This window comes from Caretta caretta, chromosome 3 (assembly GCF_965140235.1).
Source record: "Caretta caretta isolate rCarCar2 chromosome 3, rCarCar1.hap1, whole genome shotgun sequence".
Classification (NCBI taxonomy): domain Eukaryota; kingdom Metazoa; phylum Chordata; order Testudines; family Cheloniidae; genus Caretta; species Caretta caretta.
This window is the reverse complement of record NC_134208.1, coordinates 210,217,924-210,244,955: the sequence shown is the minus strand read 5'-3', so window position 1 is coordinate 210,244,955 and position 27,032 is coordinate 210,217,924. Positions and strand designations below refer to the sequence as shown.

The 27,032-nt window shown below is 50.1% G+C and overlaps 1 protein-coding gene across 7 annotated transcripts in view; it reads right to left on the bottom strand.

The window, feature by feature from the left end:
- SYNDIG1 (synapse differentiation inducing 1) overlaps nt 1–27,032 on the bottom strand; it is a 92,032-nt gene that overhangs the window by 36,741 nt on the left and 28,259 nt on the right. For all 7 annotated transcript variants that reach the window (XM_048842283.2, XM_075127320.1, XM_048842284.2 and 4 more), the window contains exon 3: nt 18,602–18,739. In XM_048842283.2, the coding sequence (XP_048698240.1) occupies nt 18,602–18,739 (138 nt within the window). The remainder of the gene's footprint in view (nt 1–18,601; nt 18,740–27,032) is intronic.

The following is a 27,032-nucleotide window of genomic DNA, read 5'->3' as shown; positions in this document are numbered from 1 at the left end:
TTGAACTGAAACTGTCTTTTTGCAGGTTTTCTTGCTGATATAAAAAGAGATGCAACATTTCACTTCACCTGGAGTGAGTTTTTGTTTTGTTTTGTCTGAGGTCAAATTACATTTTTGATTTTTTTTTCTTTTTTGGTTATTCTCTGTTTTTTTCCCCCACCCTTTTTTAAATTTGCGTGAAAAAAAAGGATAGATTTCTAAACAGATCACTGTTCTGAAATTACCATTTGAAATGCTTCATTTCAACAGGGCCAAAACAAAGCACTTTACCCGCCCCCCGCCGAACCATTCATCGAATTCACTGATTGTTACCGTGTCCCCCAAACTGCATTTCTGGGGGGCAAATTGACTATTCGCCAGACAAAAAGGAGAGAGAAGCCCTGTTCGATTAGGGCTGTCACAGATTGCATCCCCGGGGGAGGCAGGCTGTGCTGAGCGACCCTTTCAGGGAGTCCTAGGCATTGCCAGGGTCAGACAGCTACGCCCCGGCGTCACCGTGACCCCGGACGCGTGGGCGTTGCCGGACTGTCACCCCTCAGAAGTGACATTCGGCGGGCGAGGCAGCGCCTAGGAGCCCCAGCCATGGAGCAGGACACCAGGATGCTGGGCGCTGCACACACAGAGGACGACAGCCACTGCCCCAAAGGGCAGCACTGAAATATGACTATGACCTCACGTTGTATTTCAACAACCCCGAGAGGCTGCCAGACACGCCGCACACACACAATGAGAGACAGCCCCTGCCCTGAGGCATTCACCCTCAAACAGCCACCTTTCCCAGACCACTTCGGCCGCCTCCAGGCTCGGGTGCCAGCAGGAGACACTTGGGGCATTTGCAGCTCCTGGGGAGCTCAGCACCTGTAGAAAAGAGGCCAGTTAAGCCCGTGGCGGAAGCCGTGTTGTGAATGGGGGACCAGAGGGACAGGAGGGGAGAATTGCCAGGGGGTGCAGTGGCAGTTGGCTGGGAAGGGGGGGGTCCCGGTGGGTTCCTACCTGCTCCCCAGCCTGATGCAGGACATCGCGGCAGTTCCTTCAGCTCCTCCACATCCTGCTTGTGCTTCCCTGGCCACCCACATTGGCCTGAGTTTATGTGGGGGTAGACCCCCCCCCAAATATTTCCACTGCAGGAGTGCTTCGCGCCCCACCCCCACCTGGTTCCACTGCCCCTGAGCTGGGCACCTGGAAAGAGAGGCTTCCAAACTTGTGGCTTAAGAAGGCACAAACAAATGGGGAGAGGGGAAAACTGGCTCTATGGAAATACTGACTCACGTCACTCCATCCAGAACAAGCCAGGGCTATTTCAGTATCTGGCAACTTCCAGCCTGATCCCAGCCCCTGGATTTCAGTGGTTCTTTCCACTGACTTCAGTGGACTTCGGATCCATCCCACGGTGAAGGACAGAAACAGTCAGAGCATTGTTTAATACGGATACTCCTTGAAGTGTGGGAGCAAAGATCCTGTCTGTCTCTACTCTGTCTTTATTATCCTACACAACACTGCAGTGGCAGACAAACTGACAGGTCTTTCCCATCTCTAATGGCTCTGATTTTCTGAAGCATGTGAGCCAGGAAAGAGGAGATTAAATGTTTGAAGGAAGATACAAGACATGACAGCATGGGTTTGTTTCCTCTCTCTGGAATTAGTAATCAACTGAATTATGCTGCACCATGTATCATGGACAAAAATCTTCCACTTGCTTTTCTTGAAATATGTCATCCCCCTCCCCCACCCGCACTAAATCAATCCAGTAACAAAAATGAACGTGCAGTTTCTTGCACACACAAAATACGAGTTTGCAACCTGAATGAGTAACATACTTGCATGCATTACAAAACAGGCCTATTTCAGCCATATGTAAATCTAAGTGGAAACTGAAATGCCTCATGACACTCTTTGGCAGCATTTTCCTCTGGCTGTTCAGCGTAAGAATGCCTCGTGTCGGCTGCAAGGAACAAATCTCCTGCCTCTGGCTTGAACACACAGGGTTCTACTACCAGAGCGAAAGGATCAGCTCAGTTAGCTCCGAGGCAGTAGCCAAGACTCACCAACTTCTATATGTGGTCTAGCTGCTAGTAGCAAACAGAAAACCTCACTCGGGGAAGAGGCTGCAGTCGGCATGTGCTGTGCCTTGCTTTCTTTTGCTGTGCAAAGAACTACCAACTGCAAACCAGTGTTTCCCGGTTTGGGGGTAAGCGTGGCTGGGTCTGTCTTTTCTTTCCGTGCCTGTACAGCAGGGGAGCCCTGCCCATGACTAGGGCTCTCAGGTGCTACTGCAATGCTAATAATAATCATTATAAATCAATTAACCACAGACAGCGTTAATTTTCATTGCCATAAAAACAATAGTGTAGCCGTCACACCTAATGTGGTGTATTGAAAGCTGTGTTAAAATGGCACGCTGTCACTAAGTTTTAAGAGGTTTCCTGGTCCTGCTGGCAGGCTAAGGGGCTCTGTAGGGAAGCCCTTATTTGGGTCTTCAATAGTCCGTCTGCAGACAGGCAGCTCATGTAAGGAGGGCTGAGCTGTGGCTCTCTGGCTCAGGGAGCAGCCTGCTTTGTCTCTGTACGTGGCTGTTGTGTGTTAGAGTCGGTGTTCTGTCACAACCTTGCCAGGAGAGTCCTGCTGCTGAATTTCTAACTCTGTGTGTGTGTGCCCTGAACATAACACCAAAATGTCACCAGCCTCCCCTTTTCACTCAAATGGAGACAATCCATTTTTTCCATACATGGCCGTTGTTTAAAAAACTTTTTCTTCCATTCTTTTTAGAGACTTCTCCCTTCAGCCCTGCTGCCTGGATCACCTGGTGCCAATGGGGTCCCTTCAAATGGGATTCCAGCCCTGTCCCAAGTAATTTTCTGGCAAAGTCTCTAGAACCAAGTCAGCTGGGATGGCAAATGTGAGTGGCAAATTCAATATCTTACGACACATTTTGGCCGCATTTTTTTTCTGATTGTTCAGTGTGGTAATGCCCTTTGTCAGTTCAACTGCAAGAACGGAACCAGGAATCTCAGGGTTTAAAAACACAGACTTCTGTGGCTTGACCGAAAAGAATTTTAACTTCAAAGGACCAGCAGACTCAAACTCTTTGCATAGTGCAGCCAACTAGGCAAAAGGCCACTCAGTGCTGGGACGGGCTACAACAATCCAGCCGTTTTAAAATCCAATGATTTTAACTGAATGAGAACAGCACTCAAGGACACAAAACAACATGAATCAAACCCATGTAGCTCACTGGTGGTGAATGGGTGTTCTGTGCCAATCCACAGAGGATATGAGTTGCAACAGCGCCCACTAATAGCTCATGCTTTAAGATCTGGAGGCCACTGGCTCCAATGGGAGATAGGCACCTAAATTACTTTGAGGCTCTGGGCCGTAGTCCTTTGTTTAAGCACGCTGTTAGCGTGACTAACAATGGCAGGTGGCGTATGGTGCTGGAATTACAAATCTCTGAGTAACTTTGAAGAGCTGCCCTTATTAATACATGCTCATCACCTCCCAGATGAACATTCCTTCCTTATTCCCTTCGCGGTGGCATTTTAGCCACGAATTACACTGGCCTGAGGGTATAGGTCTAGGAGGGTGACCGCTCCCAGCCTGGTGACAGGAATAGGGGTGTCTTGTAACCCTGCTGAGTTAGGAGGAGTTTCCATGGACCATTGTGAAGCGAGGCTCAGCGCTTGGTGCCAGCCCTGGCACGTCCCAGGATACCAGACCTGAAATCAGGTCATTCTTATATATGGCCAAATCTATTTCAGGTCAGTGTTAGAGGCTCCTAAAATGTCATCAGTCAGCATCTTTCTCTTCTCTTTACAACCTGTCCGGCTGGACTCTCAGCGGCAGAGCCTGAAGGGGTGTTAATTACTACCCCTCAGTGGCACTCGAATGATTCACACCAAAGAAGCGGGTCCCTAGGGAGCAGAATGAAAAACGACCCAGCAAACGCACCAAAGCACTTCCACAGTGGTTTTCCCCTCACGCCCACGGCAGCAGAGGGTTCGTAGTGGCTGGGTGCCACAGGAAAGCTTTCTGGATATTTGCCATCACCTGACCCAGGTCATTCACTCCTGACCCTGCTGCTTGTGAGCGGCACGGACACCCGAACTCACGCTGCTCGAGTCTTGCCTGCACCCCCCACCGCACAGCCCGAGGGAACAGGAGGGCTGACTGACCGGGCACTGGCTTGAGTCGCAGAAGAGCAAGGGTCTGGTTTTTGGCTCTGCCACCGATGCCTTGGGCCAGGTGCTTAGGCCCGGCTTTTTAAGTGCATGTAGGCATTGCTGCCCTCAACACTGCAACGCTGCAGGTCGGAGCCTAAATCTTCTTTTCAAAAGGGAGTTAGACACTGAGGAGCCAAAACCCTATTGACAGGCTTAAATCCCTTTGGACAAGGAGATGCAGGCTCTTAAATCAGTGAGGTGGTGTGCTGCTGAGCACAGCAATGCCTAACAACCTTCAGAAATCTGGGCCTTCATCTCCCCGGGCCTCCCCTGGCTCTAGAGTGGGGTAAGAACAGTCCCTTGGATTATCTTGTCTATTTAGATTGGAAACTTCTTGGGGCAGGGTCCGTCTCTTGCCAGCACCTCGCACAATCATCCCTTGAGCTTCGTTGTGACCGGTCGTATTCTGACACTACACCGCTACGAACAATGCCAACACCACTGCATTATCCTTGCCACCTGCTAAACTACTAGAGACGATCAGCTGCCGCATGAAGCTGATTTCAGACTTCGTGCAAGTGAAATGAATGTCACCGTCGTGTGACTATGCTCTCTGACCAGCTCTTTCCATCCAAAGCTCAGAAAGCGCTTTGCAAAGCAGGGAGGTCGGTGGCAGAACTAGCCCGTGGATCTCCCAAGCCGATTTCTGTGCACTGGCCCGCACTGTCTCCTCTTTTCTTTTTCCATGGCATAGGAAGCAGGTGAGCACAACTTGGAACAACACTTAAAAAGACGCATCAGAGGCCAAACCAATGTGAAGACCCCTGGGAGAGAGGTTTCAGAGTAGCAGCCGTGTTAGTTGGTATCCACAAAAAGAACAGGAGGACTTGTGGCACCTTAGAGACTAACACATGTATTTGGGCACAAGCTTTCGTCAGCTACAGCCCACTTCATTGGATGCACAGAATGGAGAGAGATCGCACTATCCTAGACAAACCTGATTCAATGATGTCTGCCAGGAATTCATTGTGTTCAAAATGCAAATATGTATGCACTAGTGAGGGATTGTATTTCCAGGGGGGAGGAGGACGACAGCCCCCAGGAACTAAGAGTGGGGGGCAGTTAGGCAAATTCCCTCAGGTTCTAACAGCTCCTGAGAACTCCCACCAGCTGGAGAGAGGCTCTCACATACGGATTCATATTGGATCCTTCAGGGTCCAACAGACAAAGAAAGGATTTTTGGTTAAACAGCCCAAGTTAAAACAGACATGATCCCCGAACCAACGGGGGGGTGCGGCGGGGAAGAAGAGTTGGAAAGTCTTGGGCCCGCTCAGGCCCCATAAGACTGGGTGCTTGTTCCGAGCAGAAGCTGTGATGAACTTGTGACTACGGGAAAAATGCCTGCATGGGGTGTGCAAGACTAATCACCAGCGTGGGCCCTTGTCGGAGGGAGGGGCTGCTCTCTGGTACGCTTGTGAACCTGCCCACTGGTTTGTTCACGTGTTTGCTCTGTAAAGGTTTTGCCTGAAGAATACGAGTGCTTGCTTGGAACGAGCTGGGTGGTAACTCAAACCTGCGGCAACGGTGCCGTGTACCATCTCGGAGGAGAGAAGCAAAAGCGGGCCAGCTCAACCAGTCTGATTTCTGCTGGGGAAAAACACCGTGGAGGCAGGGAAAAAATCCCAACCAGAAGGGGGAGAAATGCAGGTCTGGAAGGCAGCTGAGGAACTGGGAGCCTGGAGCGGGTGCCCCGGCTGGAGCAGAGAGGGGGGAGACAGGTGCAGTTGCCCTGAACTGTGACGCCCTCAACAGAATATGGAGGATAAACGATCTTAATTCTTCTGTGATAAAGATATCAGGCTCTGTTCTGCTACGGGGGGGGGGGGGGCGTCTTTGGATGTAGCTGATGTAATAAAGCGGTCTCTCCTCTTCTACAGCGGCGGCCCCCTTTTGCAAAAAGAAAGCTTCTCACGCCTGCTGTGTAATGCAAAGAGTGATAAAATTAACAGATGTCTTCAGCAGAAAGGACTTAACACTGACCTTTCCGCAGTCTGCAGAGGTATTTTTCTTCCATGCTAATAGCAATCAGAGCTGTATATCAAAGACCAGGCCACGATTCTCAGATATGCAGCATGTGTCTCCACACATCTTGCAACGGCTAATTTGTTTTGGGTTGTTTGGTTGGCTTGGCATCTTTTGTTTTCGTTTCGACACTGTCATGTGAACTGATCACCTGAGACAATTCACACACCCCTTTCAAACGACTGACAAAAGAACTTCTCAAGCAGGAACTGATTCTAGCAGCCTTAAATGACAAAGGATGTTGGCCATACACTTATAGCTCCCGGCTGGACTGGCTGCTTCCACTGTTTCCAAAGGTTTTCATGGTGCATCTTTGGCCAAGTTGCCAAATGTCTAAATGTATGTGCACAACTGCCTGGTTTGGATTGTAAAAGGCTTGGGCACTATTAGATTGTAAGCTTCTGGAGGCAAGGATGGTCTTTTTATTCTGTGTCTGTATCGAGTGCTGGGCCATGACTGGGATGACCCAGCACTCGATGACAATAAAATAATGAATAAAATTCCCACTACCAATGTGGGTCCCTCAGAGGTTCCCATTGAGTTCAGTAGAAACAGCAGGGGGCTCAGTGCTTCCAAAACTTAGTCTATTAATCAGGTGCCTAAATATGGATTTAGGAGCCATGCGTTCGCCTCCTGTGTTTTGCAAATCTCAGCCATAACTCTGAGCTAGTGGCTGTCTGAGGTCCTGTTTGAGCCATGGCTGATTGAAAGCCCTACAGCTGAAATGCCAACAAGAGCCCAAAGAAATAGCCAGAGATGATTGAGCTTTATCGCCCTGACCTTGATCATTTACCGGGCCACCGCAGGAATAGCGAAGATGCACTGACCAATCGGTTCGGGAGCCAAGTGTTTCCCTGAATCAGTGCCTTAGCCTCTGGTCTCTGAGCAGCCATCAGGTGCCAATTACTTTTAGCCACTACCAGCCTTGGTCAGTGATCTAGAGATTAAATTTCCCATAGTCTATTACCAGTCTCCTGGGTCACCTAATTCCACCACTCAATTCATTTGTGCCTTTGGCAACTGAAATCTGTGCAGCCAGAGGTGAAAGATTAGCCCATTAACTAATATTATGGCATTGTTCCCAAAGACAAGGGCTGTTCCTAATCAAAATAACCCTTTCACGAGACTCAGCCTCCTTGCATCTCTCAGAGGTACTTACGGCACTGAAACGCGCCTATGGATCCACATGATGCTAATGTATTCTCGGTAATAAAACTAATGGAATATTTTACGTACACTGGAGAAGAGTGCTATTGACCTTTTCCTGCACCTTCCCCTCACTCCACACCTTCCCCATTCTCACACGGTGGGAGCATTACACTCTGCCCAGGTTCCAGACTGATCTGAGAGGAGTGATGAGCGGCATTTTACACAAGACCTTCTCGGACTGGAGAAATCTCAAAGGGTCAGGTGTGATTCCAGCGGGAGGAGACTGGCTGCCTCTGAACAGCTAGGGGCACACAGGCTTAATTCTCACGTGCACTAAAAGCGCCAGCCGCGGACAGATGGGCCGATGGCTGGGGCGTCAGCCTGGAACCTCAGAGTCCAGCTCAGATCCCTGCTCTGCCCCAGGCCTGCTGAGTGACCTCAGGCCAGCCAGGTAGGTCTGGATCCACAAAGGGGCTAATACGCCTAACTGCCCTTTAGGTGCCCAAGTTCACGGAGAGCCTCAAACCCCTTGTTTAGCTGGCACCCAAATTCCCGCCAATGGGGACACCCAAGTCCCGGCAGGCTTCTCACAGTATCATTCCCCTGCCTGTGGGGCCCAATCCAGCAGGTGCTGTCCAAAGCAGGCCTACCAGATGGGCCTCACGCCAAAGGAGGGGGTGCATTGGACAGAGAGCATGCCCTAGCATACCCAATAGCCCAGTGGTCAAGGCACTCACCCAGGAGAGGGGAGACTCCAGTTCCTGCTCCAAGACAGGTCGAATAGGGATTTGAAAACAGGTCTCCCCCATCTGAGCGGAGTGCCCCGGCCATGGGGCTGCAGGCTATCATGGAGGGAGGTCTCTCTCCCTCTGGTTTCTCATAAGGAAGGTCTGACCTGGTTTAGGTGCCTAATTCCAGGGACTGGTTTACAGCTGGAACTCCCCGCCAGTGCCTGCAGACTCCAAGGGTGCCCTTGGGCAGCCCATGTCAGGAATTCCCTGAGCATAGCTCTGGGCAGTAGGCCCTGGTGGGGAGTGCCGGGGTCACAAGGGATTTACTGGGAGGTGGCTGCCGAGTTGGGGAGGGGAGCAGCCCTGATTCGGGTGGGGGGGAATATGGAGTAGAAGTCCAGCGCGAGGTGATTGATTGGAGGGACAAGTGTGCCTAGCACCAGTCCATTTGTTGTGGGGCGGGCAGTACCAGTTGTGGGGTAGAAAGTTCGGCCACTGGCAGACTGGGATCTTTGAGCCTTATCAGTGGGATAGCAGGAGACTGGGAGGAGTGGACATGGCCCGTGTATTTTAGCTAGACTGGTGCAGGATTGCAGAAACTGGCGCCTAGGGAACTTTTACTGCAAACATTCAGGCCCCAACAGATTGGGTGGCAGCTGAGCTGGGTTTTGGGAGCCCCAGTGGGGGCTGATTCTAGGATTTGGGCCCCTGATTTCTTTTGAGAATCAAGCCCTAAATCCTTGGATTCCGGCACTTGCACCCAAGCCTGCCACGCCCCTGCTCCGCCATAAACTCCTGGTGTGACCGTGAACAAGTCACGTCTCTCCCTGTGCCTCAGCTCCCCACGTGTACAATAACGGCACCGCCCGACCTCCGGCTGACGAGGCGCGTGACGCCTTCTACTGGACCTCAGGAGGCTCCGGTGGTTGTTACGGGGATGAGGGCCACAGAGCAGGCTGGGAGGGCAGGCGTTTGAGGCCTGTTCTCCACTCGGATGAGAACAAGACACCAGCGTTTGAAGGACGCCCCTTTCCAAAGCGCCGGTGACGGAGCAGCATGGACTCCAAGATCAGGGCTTGTGCTCCTCAGGCACTGAAAATCCCGCCCATCATATGGACTATACTACATGTCTTATCTCCCTGCTTATTTGGAAACAGAGGGCAAAGGACCCCAGTACGTCTCTCTGCCTTGGCTGGGAGAGTACGGACCAGGAGCCGTCTGCTTTCTCTAATTTATTTAAAACTAGAAATCACTGCATGTTCCACAGTCGTCAGTGCTGGATTCAGCACAGGCAATCGGGAATATTATTGACTTTTCCAATCCCCCGGGGAGGATTCATTTCTCCACGTGCTTTTTCAAGCCACTCCATGGAAAGACTGAAAGCAGAGACAAATGAAATGGCTGCTAAGAGAAATTTGTGGTGGGCTTAAAGCACATAAGGGAGGATAGGCTGGTGGGTAAGGCAGTGAGAGCAAGTATTCAGGAGATCTCTATTCAGTTCTCGACTCTGCCCAGAGCTTCCTGCGTCAGCAGAAGCAAATCCCTCACTCTCTCTGCCCTGTAATCCCTCCCCTGGAAACCGAGGCTTACGCCAACACTCCCTTTGTCTGTTGGGGTTGTAGCTCTTCGGGCAAGGACTGTCTCTCAGTGGGGTCCCGGGTCTTGGCTGACACCACTGGGTGTTATCAATGTCTGTGAGCACGCAGGAAATCACAACCATTTAACGTTCATGATGTTTGCTAGCACTGGCCCGGACATCCTCTATCACGCAGCCTTGTAAATGTGTCAGAAGTGCAGTGCTCAGGATGGAGGCAAGAGCAGGTCACATTAAGGGTATTCTAAAAACCACGTTCTCCCTTGGTGTTGGAACAACCCGTTCCTTCACCGATTAACAGTGTGACACAACCTCTCTTATATGCCACGAGAGCAGCACCCATTGAAATTGCATTTGTTTTTATGGCCTCAGAGCATAAAGCATTCATCGATAAATCCCCAGGCTGGACCAGCCCCTGCCACACTGGTGTGGTTGTAAAAGACAACTCTATCTCTTTGAACATTTCAAGCTGGTTTATTTTCTGGGCCACAGCCTTCTCATAATTAAACAATGACATGTAGTAAACGGAACTGTGATGAGACTGTTCCTTGCAAGCTACCTTTCCAATTATTTAAGATCAGCTTCAGGGCCGAGGCAATCAAGTGGTTCATTAACCTAACCTCCTCTTCTGAGCCTTGGTTCCTGACTTAGGAACCTGACCACAAGATCCAGGGGACAAGGGGGCCTTCTACAAGGTATTGCTAAGGTTTCCTGACCCACAGCCCTTTTTAGCCAATAGACACCAGAGGGCAAAATGACCATAAAGACAGCTCTTCCATCACACCATCACCAGCCCTGTTGAATTCTCTTCTGTGTGCAGACGCCTTTCAAAGGATGATGGTTTTGTAACCCCAATGGGCTAGATCATCTGGAAGTCTGCAGCATGGCTGGGAATTAACCCCTGATCTCCTGCATCCCAGGCCAGTGCCTTAATTACCAAACCATTCTTCCTCTCCAGGCACCGCAGTTCAGTTCCCTTATGTTGGGAGAGATTTCCAGCGAGGTCATTCCTCCCAGTAGCTGTGCTGAGAACAGCTGTTATGTTATTTAATGTTGGCACTGGCTGCCGTCATTCTGTATTCACCCTCCGCCCACCCAATTATCACCTGCATGATCGGGGTGACGATGAGCAAGAGCAATGAGAAACCAAAGGCGTTCTGCAAACACACTCTGGATGCTAACTTTCAATCTGGCAGCCTTTCAATAACAGCCCGTACATACTTGATGGCCATACATTCGTCCCAGCACCGTCAAATTCATTAACAAAGGACCGATCTGTATTCTGGCAAGCACATGCCCTTCTCCGCCAGTTCTCGACATCCAGAGACGTGCAGACACACTCAAACTCAACTTAATATGCAGGCACCACGTGGCATTATCACCGTCATGACAGCCATGTCTGTTCGTTGCGTGCAGCCAGCCGACTCCCTCGTGAACATCCACACTTGTGAGCCATCTTGCTGGAGGGAAAACGTTTCTTCAGTGAAATCTGCAAGTGCATAATCTGGCCTTCATTCCTCCTTGGTAAGGGAATGATTGTTAAGGAATCGTCTACCTGATCTGCTTCCAAGCACTTCTGCAGCACTCACTGGCTGCTGTGTTGCATAGTCCCGTCTCTTTGCCTTAAGGGGCAGCAGATTAGATGAGAACGTTGAGAGGAGATCAGCCAGGGATGCCTACCCGCTGTAGCAAGCTGCCTTGCCCATACTCTGAGTCAACGACTGGCATGGAGGGCAGGGCATGCTGTGCTTCTGGAGGAGTGTCAGTCAAACGAGATGTTCGACCAGTGACCACTCGGGGTCATTGAAAGGTGCCCCTGAGACCAGGGATGTGGGCAGGACCGGTGTCCTGGGCAAACATCACCTGTTGCAGGAATTGGATGTGGAATTCTCTCTGCGTCCTCCTGGCTTGCAATGTTGCTGGTAGACAGAACACCACAGACGTCCCGCTTCTTACGAAGAGCCGAAGGGAGCTCCCCAGAGTGTCTGTATAGCTGGTCACGGCTCTGATCTTGGAATTGCATCCTCACGTGTGCACTCACTGTCCCCAACTCAAGTCAGTGCACCTGCGGGGGGCTGAGGCCTGATGCCAGGGTTATTAGGGGCTGCGCTTTTCCAGAGAAGCTCCTAAACTGGGAAGCTAACTCGCTGCAAACTTGCGTGGGCGCTTTACGCCAGTCAAGTCCTAGAGTCATAGACTGCCAGGCCAGAAGGGAGCAGCAGATCATCTAGTCTGACCTCCAGTACGTCATAGGCCACCGGCACCACCCAGCACCCAACAGCCAAAATCCAACCAAAGTATCACAGCCCACAGGAGATGCGCCGCTGGCGGAGAACAGGCGGGACCCAGGTCCACCAGTGCCCGAGGCTCCCGCAATGGCTGGGCAATGATTGACACACTCCCGAATAATCCTAAGTGACCCACTCCCCAGGCTGCAGGGAAAGGCAAACGCCCCCCAAGGTCACTGCCAAAGGAGCAATATTGCTCTGCTTCACGGTCGATTTCATTTCCTACGGATTATTTTCACATCAGCTGCTCTGGTATCGCACTCTGGCCTGAAGAGTCCTGGTGCCATGCAGCCGATCAATCCCCAAATGCCCGAGACTCTTCCAGGTGTCAGTGGGCAGAACCCTATTGACTTGGGGGGAAACCAGATGGCCAGACAAGCTGGATTTCTACTACTTTAAGTGAGATGAAAATCACATGCACAGAGCAGAGCTCTTCAACCTGACCCAAGGGTCACAAGGCAAGTGTCAGAGTTCCCAGTCATGTGGGAAAACAACTGGGCCTTCTCTGGCTCAGGCTCTCTCTCCTCTTCCTGCCCGCGGGATGGGTGCCGGGAGAGGGGCTGCAAGCCCGGCTCTTGCCAGCTGCTGCTACTCCTTTGCACGGTGCGTGGTGCGGAGCGAGCGTGCCATGGAGCAGCCGCGCCTCTCGCGCCACAGCAGATACAGAGCAGCAGCGGATGGCAGCCAGCAGCTCCCGCCATTCCAACCCCACGGCGGGAGGAGGAGAGACGACCCCATAGGCAGCAGGCGGTAACTCGGGTTCAGCGGGAAGGCTTAGGGGTAGGTCAGAAACTGACTCAACGCTCTCAGGCCAGGTGGGCTGGGGCCCCAGCCGAGATCAGGATGCCATTGCACAGGGATCCGTACATACAGCACAGTGAGGGACAGCCCCTACGCCAAACAGCTTACAGCCTAAATAAACTAGGCAGACAAAGGGTGGGAGAAAAGAAAACCACCGTCATACAGAGGAGTACACGGTACTGGATGATTGTACCCGTGAGCCGACAGCTTTAGAAAGAGATCAGATGATGCACTTGAGAAACAGGATGTGAATTGAAAAGTGTCACGTAGCAGCCGAGGGCAGTGCCAGGAGAGCACCTCAATGTTGTCACTCCCCAGCTTCTGAGCGCAAGCCCGATGCTCTCACAAGCTGGACACATTCTACAGGCAGAGTTGGTGGAGCTGCCTTCATAGAATCATAGACCGTCAGGGCCGGAAGGGACCTCAGGAGGGCGTCTAGTCCAGCCCCCTGCTCACAGCAGGACCAGTCCCCAATTTTTTTTTTCCCGCCCCCTTGATCCCTAAATGGCCCCCTCAAGGATTGAGCTCACAACTCTGGGTTTAGCAGGCCAATGCTCAAACCACTGAGCTATCCCTCCCCCCTAACCCTTGACTTCAGGTAGCCTCAGCCTAGCTGTTTCCCTGCTTATCCTGCCGGTGGGAGCCTACCAGATTGGACTTCTCAGTCGCGGCCCACTGGATCAGGCCCTGGACAAAACAATGCTGGAGGAGCCACTGGGCCACAGGATATCTGGGTGTGGGGCTTTCTCGGTCTTTCCTGCTGGATCAGTTCCCCTGTGTACAAAAGGGCAGAGACAGAAGGACTTTACAGCCCAGTGGTTAGTGCACTCACCTGGGAAGAAAGGAGATGCGCAGTCAGGACCCTGCTACCTAGCCAGAGGGGGAATCAAACATGAGCCTTCCATAGCCTGGATGAGTGTCCAAACCACTAGGCGAAAGCCTATAAGGGCACCTCTGGTGCCTTGGATTTGTATGAGAAAGGGCTTTGGTGCCAGACTCCAGGAGAGGACTCCTGGCTGTGAATCCTGAACGGAAGGAAGTGTCTCGGACTTAGCTACCCAAGTCACTTTAAGAGGTGGGGCGTAGGCCACACCCCTCTCCTTGGCATTTCCTATTGGCTAGTTTAGGCGGCGCCCCGCTCGAAATGCTGGCTTTTGTGGGTCTCACAGCACCTCTCCCCCTGCAAGCATTGTCCAGGGAGCCTGGACGCCTAACTCAGAGCTGTGGATTCCATCTGACGGCGGGGCACCTAAACGTTCGGTGTTGCTACGCTGTGTCTGAGTCCCCTTTGTGGATCTCGCCCTCAGACACACTGGAGAGAGCACTGCCCGGGAGGATGTGAATAATTCGCTGTTCTGGGCAGGGAATAAGGCTTCAAGCTGGGCTTTGGATGAAGAGGTTAAAGAAAGGTATTAAACAGCTACCCAGTCACTGAATGAGTTTGGGGTCCTGGGGAAAAACAGTATGGGATTGTGTAATTAAAGCCTATCCTAACACGTAGGCAGAATAGGACCAAATAAACAGAAAGGGGCCAAATTAAGGTTACACAGGCAACCTTAATGCTGGCATTTCCTAACTGCTGAGTGCTTGATCTTGGCCACCTTTGCAACATGCAGTGTGGGGCAAATGCTGAGGTTATTACTGGTGCAAACTGTCACTGAAGTCAATGAACTGGATCCTCAGATGGTGTAAGTTGGTGTAACTCCACTGAAGTGGCAATTTACACCAGCTGAGGATCTGGCCCACTGGGAGCTTCCCTGAGTGATTTTGAGTATGGACTTCAAGATTTAGGCCAATGTAAATACAGCAATAATATGAATTAAATAGAAGCAATATTAACTAACTATTAATATTTAAACAGTTTAAAAAGAACCAAGACATCACTGTGTCTTCTGTATGGAGCCTGGAAAGCCTTGACAGGAGGGGTTTTTAAATCACAACACTAAGTACCAATTCTCCTGGGGAAGTGGGGTCTAAGGCGTGAAGGATGGAAGCGCAGCCTGGGACTGCTGGATTTGGAGCCCAGCTGCAAAGATTTCTGCCATGAACCTTCTCGTCTTTGAAGAGCACCTTCCTCACAAGAGCTTTGCGCGAGGAGACTGAAGAAATGCTTCTAATTTTGACTCGATCCCGAAACATAAGGGTTTGTCGGAGTCATTCATTTGCAAAGTCGTTTAAAGCTCAAGCCTTCTAAAATATTGCTTTGTTACAAGGACAAAGAAAAGGCTCCTTTTCTGAGTTCTCAGGAGGGACACTTCAAAGCACTCACTCTCACTCGCTCTCTGATGATATTACACTATTTTATTGGAACGTGAATTTAATGCTTACATAAGATGTCGGCCTGAAAGGATGGAGAGGATAAAGCATCCACAGAATAGATACTGCATAGGCCAGGGCCATACAGGCCTCTCCGCACTGCCCCAGTGCGGCACTTAACCCTGAGCTGAAATGTTGGTCTACATTTTCAAAGCAACTAGGGACTTTGGGAGCCCAACCTGAGACCCCCGCAAAGGGGCCATGTTTTCAGAGGGTGTCTTAGTGAAAGCCATTCCCCTTTTTAAGGTGTCTCAATTTGGGTAACTAAAAATAGAGACACTGAAAAGCCACTCATCGCTTTTGAAAATTTAAGCCAACACTCCTACGTCCTTTGTCTCATCCCTTTTGCTGCATGGGACAGCAACGTCCCCAAGAACCAGAGCTGTTCCTATGATGGTATTTGTTGCGAACAAGTTGTCTGATGAATTTAGTCTTTTGTTCTTTTTCTGCACATTTGTTTGTTGCACATGAGTATTTGCAGAATTGTCCATGCACACAAATCTCAATAAGCCTGGTTGCAAACTACCCGCCTTGACTCTGCCGTCAATCGTTTATTTATCTGTCAGACGTGATATGTCGCATGACATGATAGGACAGTGAGGTCTAAAGGACAGAGCATTGGACTGGGACTCAGTTGACCTGGGTTCTAGTCCTGACTTTGCCACTGGCCTGCCAGGTGACCATGGACAAGCCACTTCAGTGTCCCATGCCTCAGTTTCCCTGTCTGTAAAATGGGGCCAGAAGAGAGGGTTCAGGAAAGATTTCTTTCTGCAGGGGGTCCACATCGAGTATGTGTTGTAGCTGTTTGATGATACCCTGTGTGGGTTCCACTATGGGGTGGTAGGTGCAGCTAGGGGTGTGTGGTCAAAGGCTCCCACACCCCCCCGTATTAAGAAGTTCTCTTGGGGTATATTTGGGTGGCCCATTCCATGATGCACTCTCTCCTGACCTGCAAACTCCCCCCCTCCACCACCACCACCAACCTCGCCAAGTTCCTCATCAGAAGCAAGCTCCCCACAGACCGGGAACCACCAACTCAAAGCGGCACCAGACCCTGCCAGAGCAACAGATGCAACCTGCAGACATATCTCCACCTGCTGCAATGATCAACACCCCCCACAACACACCTTTCAAGATCCCTGGATCCTACACAAGCCTATCACGTGTGCTGTACTTCATCCAGTGTACTAAATGCCCCAACAACAACTATGTGGGGGAAACCAGACAATCACTGCGCTCTCCAATAAATTTACACCGGAAAGCGATAAAAGACACAAACACCACATCACTGGTGGGTGAACACTTTTCACAAAGCGACCACTCTATGTCTAGCCTCTCAGTCCTCATCCTCAAAGGAAACCTGTGCACCACTTTCAAAAGGTGAGCCTGGGAGCTTAAATTCATAACTCTGCTAGCCATTAAAATCATAGTTTTAATAAAGACACTGGATTTATTGATTACAACAATCTGCAATGCACGAACATCCCTTTTTAGACCTATGACTATAGGGTGTTAACAGGCTACCTCACCTAGAACGGTTCCTTAGGATATGCGAGAGACAAGGTGGGTGAGGTAATATCTTGCACTATGTGTTAACTACGTATGCTGAACAATCTGTTCCACCTTGGATTTAACGTGACACTCGGGGTACCTTTCCCAGACTTGAAGCAGAGCGCTGTGTAACTCGAAAGCTTGTCTCTCACCAACAGAAGTTGGTCCAATAAGAGACGTTACCTTCCCCACTTTGTGTGCGTGTCTCTCTCTCACCACTGCCACACCAAAATAATGGATGGAAAACATTCTCAAACACTTTAAATTCAAAAAAAACCCAAACCTCTCAATAACCATTCAGAGACCATTTGTCTGGGGTTTTTTGGGGGGGGGGGGAGAAAACAGCTTTCAAAAATACATTTTACATTTTAAAAGGGAGTTTAATAATACTAACATTTCACAATATATTTAAATTAAAAAACAAAAACTGTTGACTCCTTCCCCCCAAATGCTTGTCACCCTGCCCTAGAGGTAATATACAACACACTGTACCTTCCTTTCTGACAATCAAGCCTCTATTAATCTATCTGAATTGCAAGGATGCCTTCTGGTAGGACCATTTTCCCCAGCAGGCCCTCTGAAATTTGACAGAGCCAGGTAATTGTAATGGTAAGTGGGCTCTTGTCTTCTGCAACAGGCTGCTGCTTGCTGACCACTTGGTAATAGTTAAAAAAAAAAAAGTAATAGCAAAAATTCAAAAAGTAATAGCAAAAATTTTTTTAAGTGCATCAGAAGCAGGAAGCTGCTAAACAACCATTGGGGGCCCTGGAACGATCGAGATGCTAAAGGAGCACTCAAGGACAATAAGGCCATTGCGGAGAAACTAAATGAATTCTTTGCATCAGCCTTCACGGCTGAGGATGTGGGGGAGATTCCCAAACCTGAGCCAGTCTTTTTAGATGACAAATCTGAGAAAGTGTCCCAGATTAAGGTGTGATTAGAGGAGGTTTTGGAACAAATTGATAAACTAAACCCTTTCTTAATGATTCCCAACTTCTGCCAATGCACACTAAGAGGATGTTTTCAGAGAACTATCCACAATGACTCCAAGATCTCTTTCTTGAGTGGTAACAGCTAACAGCCTAGTGTTGGCAGCTCACTTCGTTATGACCACTGACGAGCCCACCAATGGGATTCCAGGCCTGTAAGTTACATGACCCTCTGTTCTGAGAGATTTCAGGCTTTATGAAGACGTACTGGAGGGAGATGTAGAGACGTTCAGTGGATATTTGTCATACTGTGGCTGGAAAAGGGAAATCCTTCCTGAGACAAATTTCATGTTTTTGGAAATTTTTCCATCTGAATGGGGTTGAAAAGTCAAAAAAGCAAAAAGGTTCTCAGGAAGGGATTCCCAGAAAAAATCCATTTTGGAAAGAACCAAAATGGAGTTTTTCAGCTTTCCCTCTGCCTGCCTGGAATGCTCTTGTCAATTTCACTTTTCTCCTGGACAGAAAATGAAACTGACAGAGCCTTCCAGGTGGGCTGTCTGTTAGTGGTCATTTAGAGTTTCCCTGGGAAGGGGGAATGGAAATTTTTCAACAACATTTAAGTTTCTCCCTTGCAAAATTGAATTTTTCCAAAAAGGATATTTTCCAAGAGAAAATTCTTGACCCTCTCAGCTATGAAGCAACATAGGACTGGACCACAAGAATCAGAGCTAAGGACTTTTATAGCATCTGTACTCAGTACAAAGGAAAACATGTAGGTATATACCACCATCGATATATGCATTTACACAGAAGGAGACCTGTAACACACACTCACCAGTGGGTTATCTATACTCTGAACCCCTCTCTGCTTCTAGCTACCCACAACGTGTGTGTGTGTGTAACCCAAAAATATATGCCCAGTTGCCCCCTTCCACATCACACTGGGTCCATCCAAATCCTAGGCTACAGTGTTCTGAGTTAGCAGGAGAGACTTTTACATTACCTCGTGTGACAAATAAAAGGCAGCAATCCCCAGTGGCCAAAAGCAGCAGAGCATGGAGAATACGCTGAGGCCGAGATGATCCCTTGGGGGCATCATGAGGAAATTGTCTTCACTCTCTGTGTCACTCGAGTAGTCGCTCTGGAAGAGCAAGAGGAAGCAGGAAGAAAGAAAAAAACCCCGGTTAATGATGCAATTACTCCTCCCCTGCCAAAGGCGCAGTCTGTGAGCACCTACGAGAAGAACCTCCCCAGTAACTTTCAGCATATTTTTATAGCACAGACAGGGTGATCACCTTTTCAAAATGCAAAAAAAATGGGTCACATACAGGAGCCCCACCCCCTTGCCATGAGGCCCCGCCTCCTGCTCCTCCTCCTCCCCCGGTGGCCCCGCCCAGGCCAGAAGCCAGAGCTGAGCCATGGTAAGAGCTGCCCAGGGAGCCCGGGCCGTTGTGGGGAGCCCTGGTCCCTCCATCTGCCCTGGCCGGGGGGCTAGGGTGCCCCAGAGAAGCCCTGGCCTGTGTCCCTGTCCCTGGGGTGCGCTGACCAGGGCAAGGGGAGGGTCCGGGACTCTGGGGCTGCCTGGGCAACTCTTACTACTGCCCGTCTCCGGCTTCTGGCCAGAGGGCGGGGCCACGGGGGGGGGAGGAGGAGCAGGGGGCGGGGCCTCATGGCGCTGGGGTGCTAAGGCTCCCCTCAGCCCCCCACGGGGAAAGAGGCTGGCGCCGCCCCGAGCCTCAGGCGGAGGCAGAGCGGGGCCACAGGGCATCGGGGACAAATGCTGTCCTGGAGTCATTCAGCCCAGGACCGGGACTCGAACTGTACATTTCGGGACTGGCCTGCCCAGTTAGGGACGGGGGGTCACACTGAGCACAGACCCTGTTGCTGTTCCCTGTTCGGGGGAAGGCCCAACGTGTAAACCTTGGTCGAGCCCTAGTGACGCCGTAGTAACCATGTTAGTCTCTTACGATACGGCCTCTTGTGCTTTCGTCATTTCTAAGCACTTCACCCGGGTCTCTATCAGTACGAGGCCGCCTGTTCCGGCCCTGCAAGGAGCATCAGCACAACGGCTATTCACTGGGGCCCGGGCATCCCCTTTGCCCTGTGGAGAGGGACTCTGCCCCAGCCCCACGCAGGCAGTCTGGGCAAGCGAAGGGCTTGACCATGGGCTCAGAGCTGGTAGCCGTAACAGTCCACACTGGCTAGCAGCATTCACTGGGAGGAGCTTTCTATTTAGTTTTGTCAAATACTTCCCCCAGCCTCAGAGCCTCTACCCCTCCTGCCAGCCACTTCCTGCCCTGCAGGGTGAGCACCACTGAATCCCTATCAGATCCCCCAGACATTCCCCTTCCTACAGGCTGCTCACTTCACCCCGGACCTACCCCTTCCGGCGTCGTTGGCGCAAGACGAGCGTGACACCCTGCTGCAGCAGCATGGCCAGCAAAGCGCTCCCCGGGGACAGGTAAGGAACGCGGCTGCTCTTTCAGCGCTGGTGGCGGAGGCAGCCACGTACCCCGGCCATGGATTGGACAGTGGATTTTTTTTGCCTTCCCAAACTCTCCCTACTTCACCAGCCCAAAACCCGGCTGAATCTCTTACTCTGTGAATAACACTGACTCCTTGGGGGGAAGTCACCCCTTAATACATGTTGGGTGAAATCTTAGTCCCGCGGAAGTCAAGCGGAGTTTCCTCATGGGCTTAATGAGGCCAGGGTTTCACCCAGTCTGGTTTTATGACCCAGGGCACAGGATTTGTTCCTGCTCATGACCCCACAGCTTTAGCAGCACTTGTCTTGTTTCACCATGAACATAGCCAAGGGCAGGGGTTCTGCATGTCCAGGTCCTGCTCGCGTGAATGGAAGGTGCATGCATGCATCTTCACGGAGAGTTAGGAGAGAATGTATTTTTAAAAATGAACTCATTTGTCCAGTCCAGCTGTACTAACAGACACTATTCCTTTTACGAGGCGTCACTGTATCCCCACGGGCTCTGACACTGACTGGCAAACCTCCCCTGGTGCTCACTCACCCTGGCACCACCCACACCGAATCATGTGGGACTTATTGAAGACTTTGGGGCTCTTGGTAGGGCGCTGAAGAAGAGGAAAGCCTCTGATCTTCTCTGAGGTCCTTCCAGCACCAGGGGAGGCACCGGTGATCATGGGCTTAATTGGGAAGCTCTACGGAGGGACAGTGTCAGGGAGCTTTGTGTGGGGAGAGCAGAATTATCGGGGAAGATCCAGTGGGGTGTAGGTAACTGGGGGGCTCTGTAAGAGAGCAAAATGGATTGGGGAGCATGTGGACGTGATTTCAAATGACCTGGCTCTGCATGTGCCCAGGGTTCTCGATTAACGGGCAGCTGTGATTTTGGGCCCTGGCGGGGCACTGAATGAAAATGTGGGGGGGGGAGGGGGAAGGGGGGAATGACACTTTAAAGAAGGTCTGTGGTGGGGGGAAGAGCACAATTAATTGAGGCCGGTAGTAACCCCTCCTCCCCCTGCCGCCATTACTTTTCCTTTTGAATCTTGCTCTTCACTATTTGTTTGTTCAAAAAGACCTTGCAGAAGATTTTAGCAGGATAAAAAGTGGTGGATTGATTGTTATTCCCCTGTCCACACAGGCACCAGTAGATTACCTGTATAACGTGTTTCGGCCATTGCCACGTTTAACGAGGGTGTGTTTTATCACCTAGACTGGGTCTACGACAGCGCCGAAATACTGCCGGTGGCCTACAGCTACTGGTGTATTAACACTGCACTGAGACGAACGTGGCAGTTAGCATCTCGCCCAGCTCACGCCTGGACTGGTCACCCACAGAATCATAGAATATCAGGGTTGGAAGGGACCTCAGGAGGTCATCTAGTCCAACCCCCTGCTCAAAGCAGGACCAATCCCCAACTAAACCATCCCAGCCAAGGCTTTGTCAAGCCTGAAGACAATACGCCAGACAGTCATAGGGGAAAGCCTGTCTTCAAACCTAGAAACTTTTTACAAGGGAAAGCTCAAATTGAGATGAACACCATGAGAGCGCGAAAATCTGTAGGGAACCCCATGTGAGATCCTCACCCCTGTGCCTGCCCTTTTGCGCTGGCTTAAAAGGGCTGGGGCAGCCTAATGGGGCCCTCATGGCCTCTTATTTGGCTAGGTAAAAATCCCCCCAGTGCAGGCATGGTGGGAGAGAGCTAGGAGGCTGCTCTCTAAAGAACCCCTTGCAAGCCCCGCATAAGGAGGAAGGTGTCTGGGGCCACCAGACAGTGGTGTGGAGATTAAGAGATGCAATGCAGAATCTTGCCCCTGCATTGCCAGGGGATGTTGTGAAGGCCAAAAGCATAACTGGGTTCAGAAAAGAACTACCTAAGTTCATGGAGGATAAATCCATCAATGGCTATTAGCCAAAATGGATCACTTGATAAATTGCCCTGTTCCGTTCATTCCCTCTGAAACATCTGTCAATGGCCACTGTCAGAAGACAGGATACGGGGCTAAGTGGACCACTGGTCTGACCCAGAATGGCCATTCTTATATAGCAGCACAATGTAGAGAAGAAACATTACAGAAGGCACTGTATTTCTGATTTACCACTCTTAAGGGCCTCTGCTGTGGACAAAGTAACAAACTTTGACTCAAAGTGAAACATGAATGAGCAGAGCAGATTTCAGACACTTGTGCATCGCCAGATATACTGCTTTCCCCATAAGGCTTATTGCTGGAGCTGCAAATATCGGTGTGCACGACTGTACCATGGAATCAATGAGAGGTTCTGGCTGGCTCATTGATTGCACTGTAGGTGGATTTATTGCGTTCAAAATGATCTTTTGTAAGAAACATGGTTCCAATGGCACAACTTTCCCATTTAACCCTTTTCTATGCTATGACAATCTCCAGACCATCACCAGCACAGTTCTGCTGCTGTTTCTAGAATTAATCCAGCCCCTTTCCTTACAGTACCTGCCTAAGAAAGCTTGAGGCCATTCCTTGCTTCATGTGGACTCTGAATCCAAAACTAAGCAAGCTTTTGATTTTATCCTTGTAAATCCAAAACACAGCCAAATGCTTGAACCAAAGTGTGGCTGTCTGAGCCCATCCTTGCTCTTCCTGGATTTTGAATGTGTATATCTAGACACCAAGAATTACTATGTCTCAGGGTGAGCAGTAACTTACATTCAATGCATTGCCTCTGGAACAGGATTTTTCAGATGGCAATATACAAATCGACCTCAGAGCAGGATGGAGAGTGCCACACCTGGCCAAATCATGCCCTCTTCTCGGAGAGCAGTAATTGCAAGTGTGAAGATGCCGTCTAAATATCCATATTCTTTGGAGAATGGCAGGGAGCTAATCCCGGGAGCTTTCAACAATCTCTCCAACTCACAAGAGCGGTATGTGTGCAGTAAAGGGGGCGTGTTTATGTCCCTAAAGATGGGCTGAGAATCAGTGATGAATTGTCCTTTACTTTCTAAAGCACACTTCAATCAGAACCTAAATGGAAGCTCAACGTAGTTGGTATTTCATATACTTTGCTTCTGAAAAACCTGCTCCAGAAATCCTTGCTTTGAAATGCTTCTATTCTGTACAGGCTGGAGGGCTGTCCCAGAAACACAGCTCACTTCCGGGCAATGGTGGAGCCCTCTAGGTGACCCTCACTTAGGATGCGTAGACCCAAACTCTCAGCTCCTGTAAATGCTTGCAGCTCCATTGGTTAAGACTTGTGGAGCGTTTGGCCCTGCACGTCAACCGGCACGGTGTGCCAGTGACAACAGTAAAGAAGCACAATGACACCGATGGAGGGCACTGATTAGACTACGAGGAGTTCTCCCTTTTTTCTCTGCTTCACTATAGAGCTGCCGCCTCCCATCTCCCCCCAGTCTGGTTTCCTCCTCAGTTTTCAAGAAACAGTGCACACATCCTCCCACGATGGAACGGTTACCAGACAGCTCGTTTTACCATCCCAGTATAGAGCCCGTCTGGCCTTGCTGTGGCTATGTACAATGTACATGGCACAGGCACTAGGAGGAGAGGAAGGTGATCAGGAACAGTCAGCATGGATTCAGCAAGGGCACGTCATGCCTGACCAATCTGACTGCCTTCTATGACGAGATAACTGGCTCTGTGGATATGGGGAAAGCGGTGGACTTGATATATCTTGACTTTAGCAAAGCTTTTGATACGGTCTCCCACAGTATTCTTGCCAGCAAGTTAAAAAAGTATGGACTGGATGAATGGACTATAAGGTGGATAGAAAGCTGGCTAGATCGTCAGGCTCAACGGGTAGTGATCAACGACTCGATATCTAGTTGGCAGCCAGTATCAAGCAGAGTGCCCCAGGGGTCAGTCCTGGGGCCGGTTTTGTTCAACATCTTCATTAAAGATCTGGAGGATGGTGTGGATTGCACCGTCAGCAAGTTCACGGATGACACTGAGCTGGGGGGAGAGGTAGATATGCTGGACGGTAGGGATAGGGTCCAGAGTGACCTAGACAAATTAGAGGATTGGACCAAAAGAAATCTGATGAGGTTCAACAAGGACAAGTGCAGAGTCCTGCACTTAGGATGGAAGAATCCCATGTACTGCTACAGGCTGGTGACTGACTGACTGGCTAAGCGATTGTTCCCCTCTATTCGGCACTGAGAGGCCACATCTGGAGTATTGTGTCCGGTTTTGGGCCCCACACTACAGAAAGGATGTGGACAAATTGGAGAGAGTCCAGCAGAGGGCAACGGAAATTATTAGGGGGCTGGGGCATATGACTTATGAGGAGAGGCTGAGGGAACTGGAATTGTTTAGTGTGCAGAAGAGAAGAATGAGGGGGGATTTGATAGCTGCTTTCAACTATCTGAAAGGGGGTTCCAAAGAGGATGGATCTAGACTGTTCTCAGTGGTAGCAGATGACAGGACAAGGAGTAATGGTCTCAAGTTGCAGTGGGGGAGGTTTAGGTTGGATATTAAGAAACACTATTTCACTAGGAGGGTGGTGAAGCACTGGAATGGGTTACCTAGGGAGGTGGTGGAATCTCCATCCTTAGAGGTTTTTAAGGCCCGGCTTGACAAAGCCCTAGCTGGGATGATTTAGTTGGGAATTGGTCCTGCTTTGAGCCGGGGGGTGGACTAGGTGACCTCCTGAGGTCTCTTCCAACCCTGATATTCTATGATTCTATGTCTGGACCCCAGGTGTAGTAAGTGTGACTCAGAGGAAGGCTGGTAAAGAGACAACTGAAAAGTATCCCCAAGTCTCATGCATGGATAACAAGTGTTAATATCCCTATGGCTTGGCAGAGCTCAGTGTCTACAGACTCCAGTGGCTTCTATTAACATATTTCCTTTCAGGGGGAAAAAGATTGAATGCAAATAAAACATAACTAGTACAGCCTGTTAATTAATTGCCTACATAGTAGAACCATGAAATGTGGGGAGGGGGTCTGACCTGAACTTCTCAATCTGTCTCTTCTGCCTGTAACAGATTATTCCCTTACCCACCCTAAAGCTCCTCCCCCCACCAGCTATAACCCACTGGAACGATGAACATTTCACCACAGCCAGCGCATGTGGGGGACAGAATATCTGTGAGGCCAGGACTTACGTTATAGACCTTGCTCCTGCAGGAGATAAGGATGGCTGCAGACCTCGCAGTGCTGGGAACTAAGGCTGGGGCATTTCAAAGGGCCCTATGGGAGGTAAGGACCAAATTGTCATTGACAGTCCCATGGGAGTTGGGCCCCTTTGAACATCCCAGCAAAACTTGTTGTTTTGATTTCGCTTTTCACAACACACTTCACACTGTTCTATGCAACTGGGGTGGCAGGGAGGGTAAATGGGGAAGGACATCACTGAATCTGGGTCAAGGTCACAAAAGTCCTATGATCGGATCAGTACCATAGCGTCCAGGAATGCTGCTACCCCAGGTGCTTCTGTTAATGTTAACAGGTCATTCGTTTTAAATGGAAAGACAAATACAGCCGCAAAGCTCGATGGCACCTGAGAGCTGGTACCTTGCAAACATGCATTTCAAACATCAAAGCTAGTTTGTGGATGGAGAACTCCCAAACTCACACCTGAAATCAAAGAAAAAAGGAAGAAAAGAAAAGCAGTTTGGTTTTCATTAACTAAGAAAATAAAACAAGATGACAGGGACTGAATACAAACTGTGTCAAAGAACAAAATTCCGTTTCTCAGCTCAGGCGCTGACTGACGAGAATCGGCCGTTACCACTAAGTTCTAGAACCCTGCAAACTGTATGGTTTCTAATGAAAACCCAGGAGAGAGTTCGCTATTCTGGGACTTGGGGCTCTAGAGACCTGTACACACGGGCATAGCTTGGCTGCAGCATGACGAGGCCAGGGAGTAAAGTGTGTTTGCAGGCTTCGGCCCATAGGTTTGCATTTGCATTAATATTCCAGAAAGAAAGATGATCTAGTGGTTAGGGTGCTGGCCTGGTGCTCAGGTGATGGGAGCTCAAGTCCCTACTCTGTCACAGATTGTGTGTGAGAGACCTTGGGCCAGTCACTTAGCCTCTCTGTGCCTTAGCTCCCCATCTGTACAATGGGGCTAAGAGCTCTTCCCTATTTCATGGGGCATTCTGAGGATAAATATCGTCAAGATTGTGAGGTGCACGAATACTATAGCAATTGGGGGCACACAAATACCTGAGATAGATTCTTCAGCTCACATAAATGCCATAGAAACTGCAAAGGTCTGTTAAATACCAGATTTCCATCTCAGGTGCATGTTGCATTATTGTTTCCTAGGTCTAAAATCCCATTCGTGTGCAAGCCCTATAGGGTTTCTTCCAAAAAGGGGATTCTGTGCATCCGAGATGAGAATTGGACCATTCCGCTTTCTGCACGCTCTGAAGAGGCATTGCTGGAATATTGAGCCATCTCAGCACGAAGTTCATCACTGCATTAGGGTGGAAGGCAATTCATTTTCCAACATTGGATGAAACGGCTCCCCCCACAGAACCAAACTGTATGTTTTTCATGGTAGCTCCACTCAAAGGAACATACATGGCTTTAGCATGCGCCAGCCTGTCCAAGGAGAATGGAAACAACCTTGTTCACTGGTGTTTGTTCTGGGCACGTGTTGTACAAGCCGAGCTCTCACCCAGGAATTTTAGAATCAATATCCAAGTCTGACTTCAGTCATAAGAGGCCTTAGAATCCCATCAACCGTTTCATCCTCCACGTAGATGCCACACAGTAAGTAGAGTTTGTTAACACAGAGACCAGGGGTGAAATCCTGTCTTCCCTGAAATCAATGACAAAACTCTCCTTGACGGGACTTTGGGCAAGTCATCGAGGCCCCTCGGGTCTCAGTTCCCCACCTGTACAATGGGAGCAGAGCCCTGTGAGGCTGGAAATCCAGGCACGAGTCCAGGGCACGTAGACACGATGGAGAAAAGGGCCACATAAGCACTGAGACAGATGTAGCGATTTTCACGAGA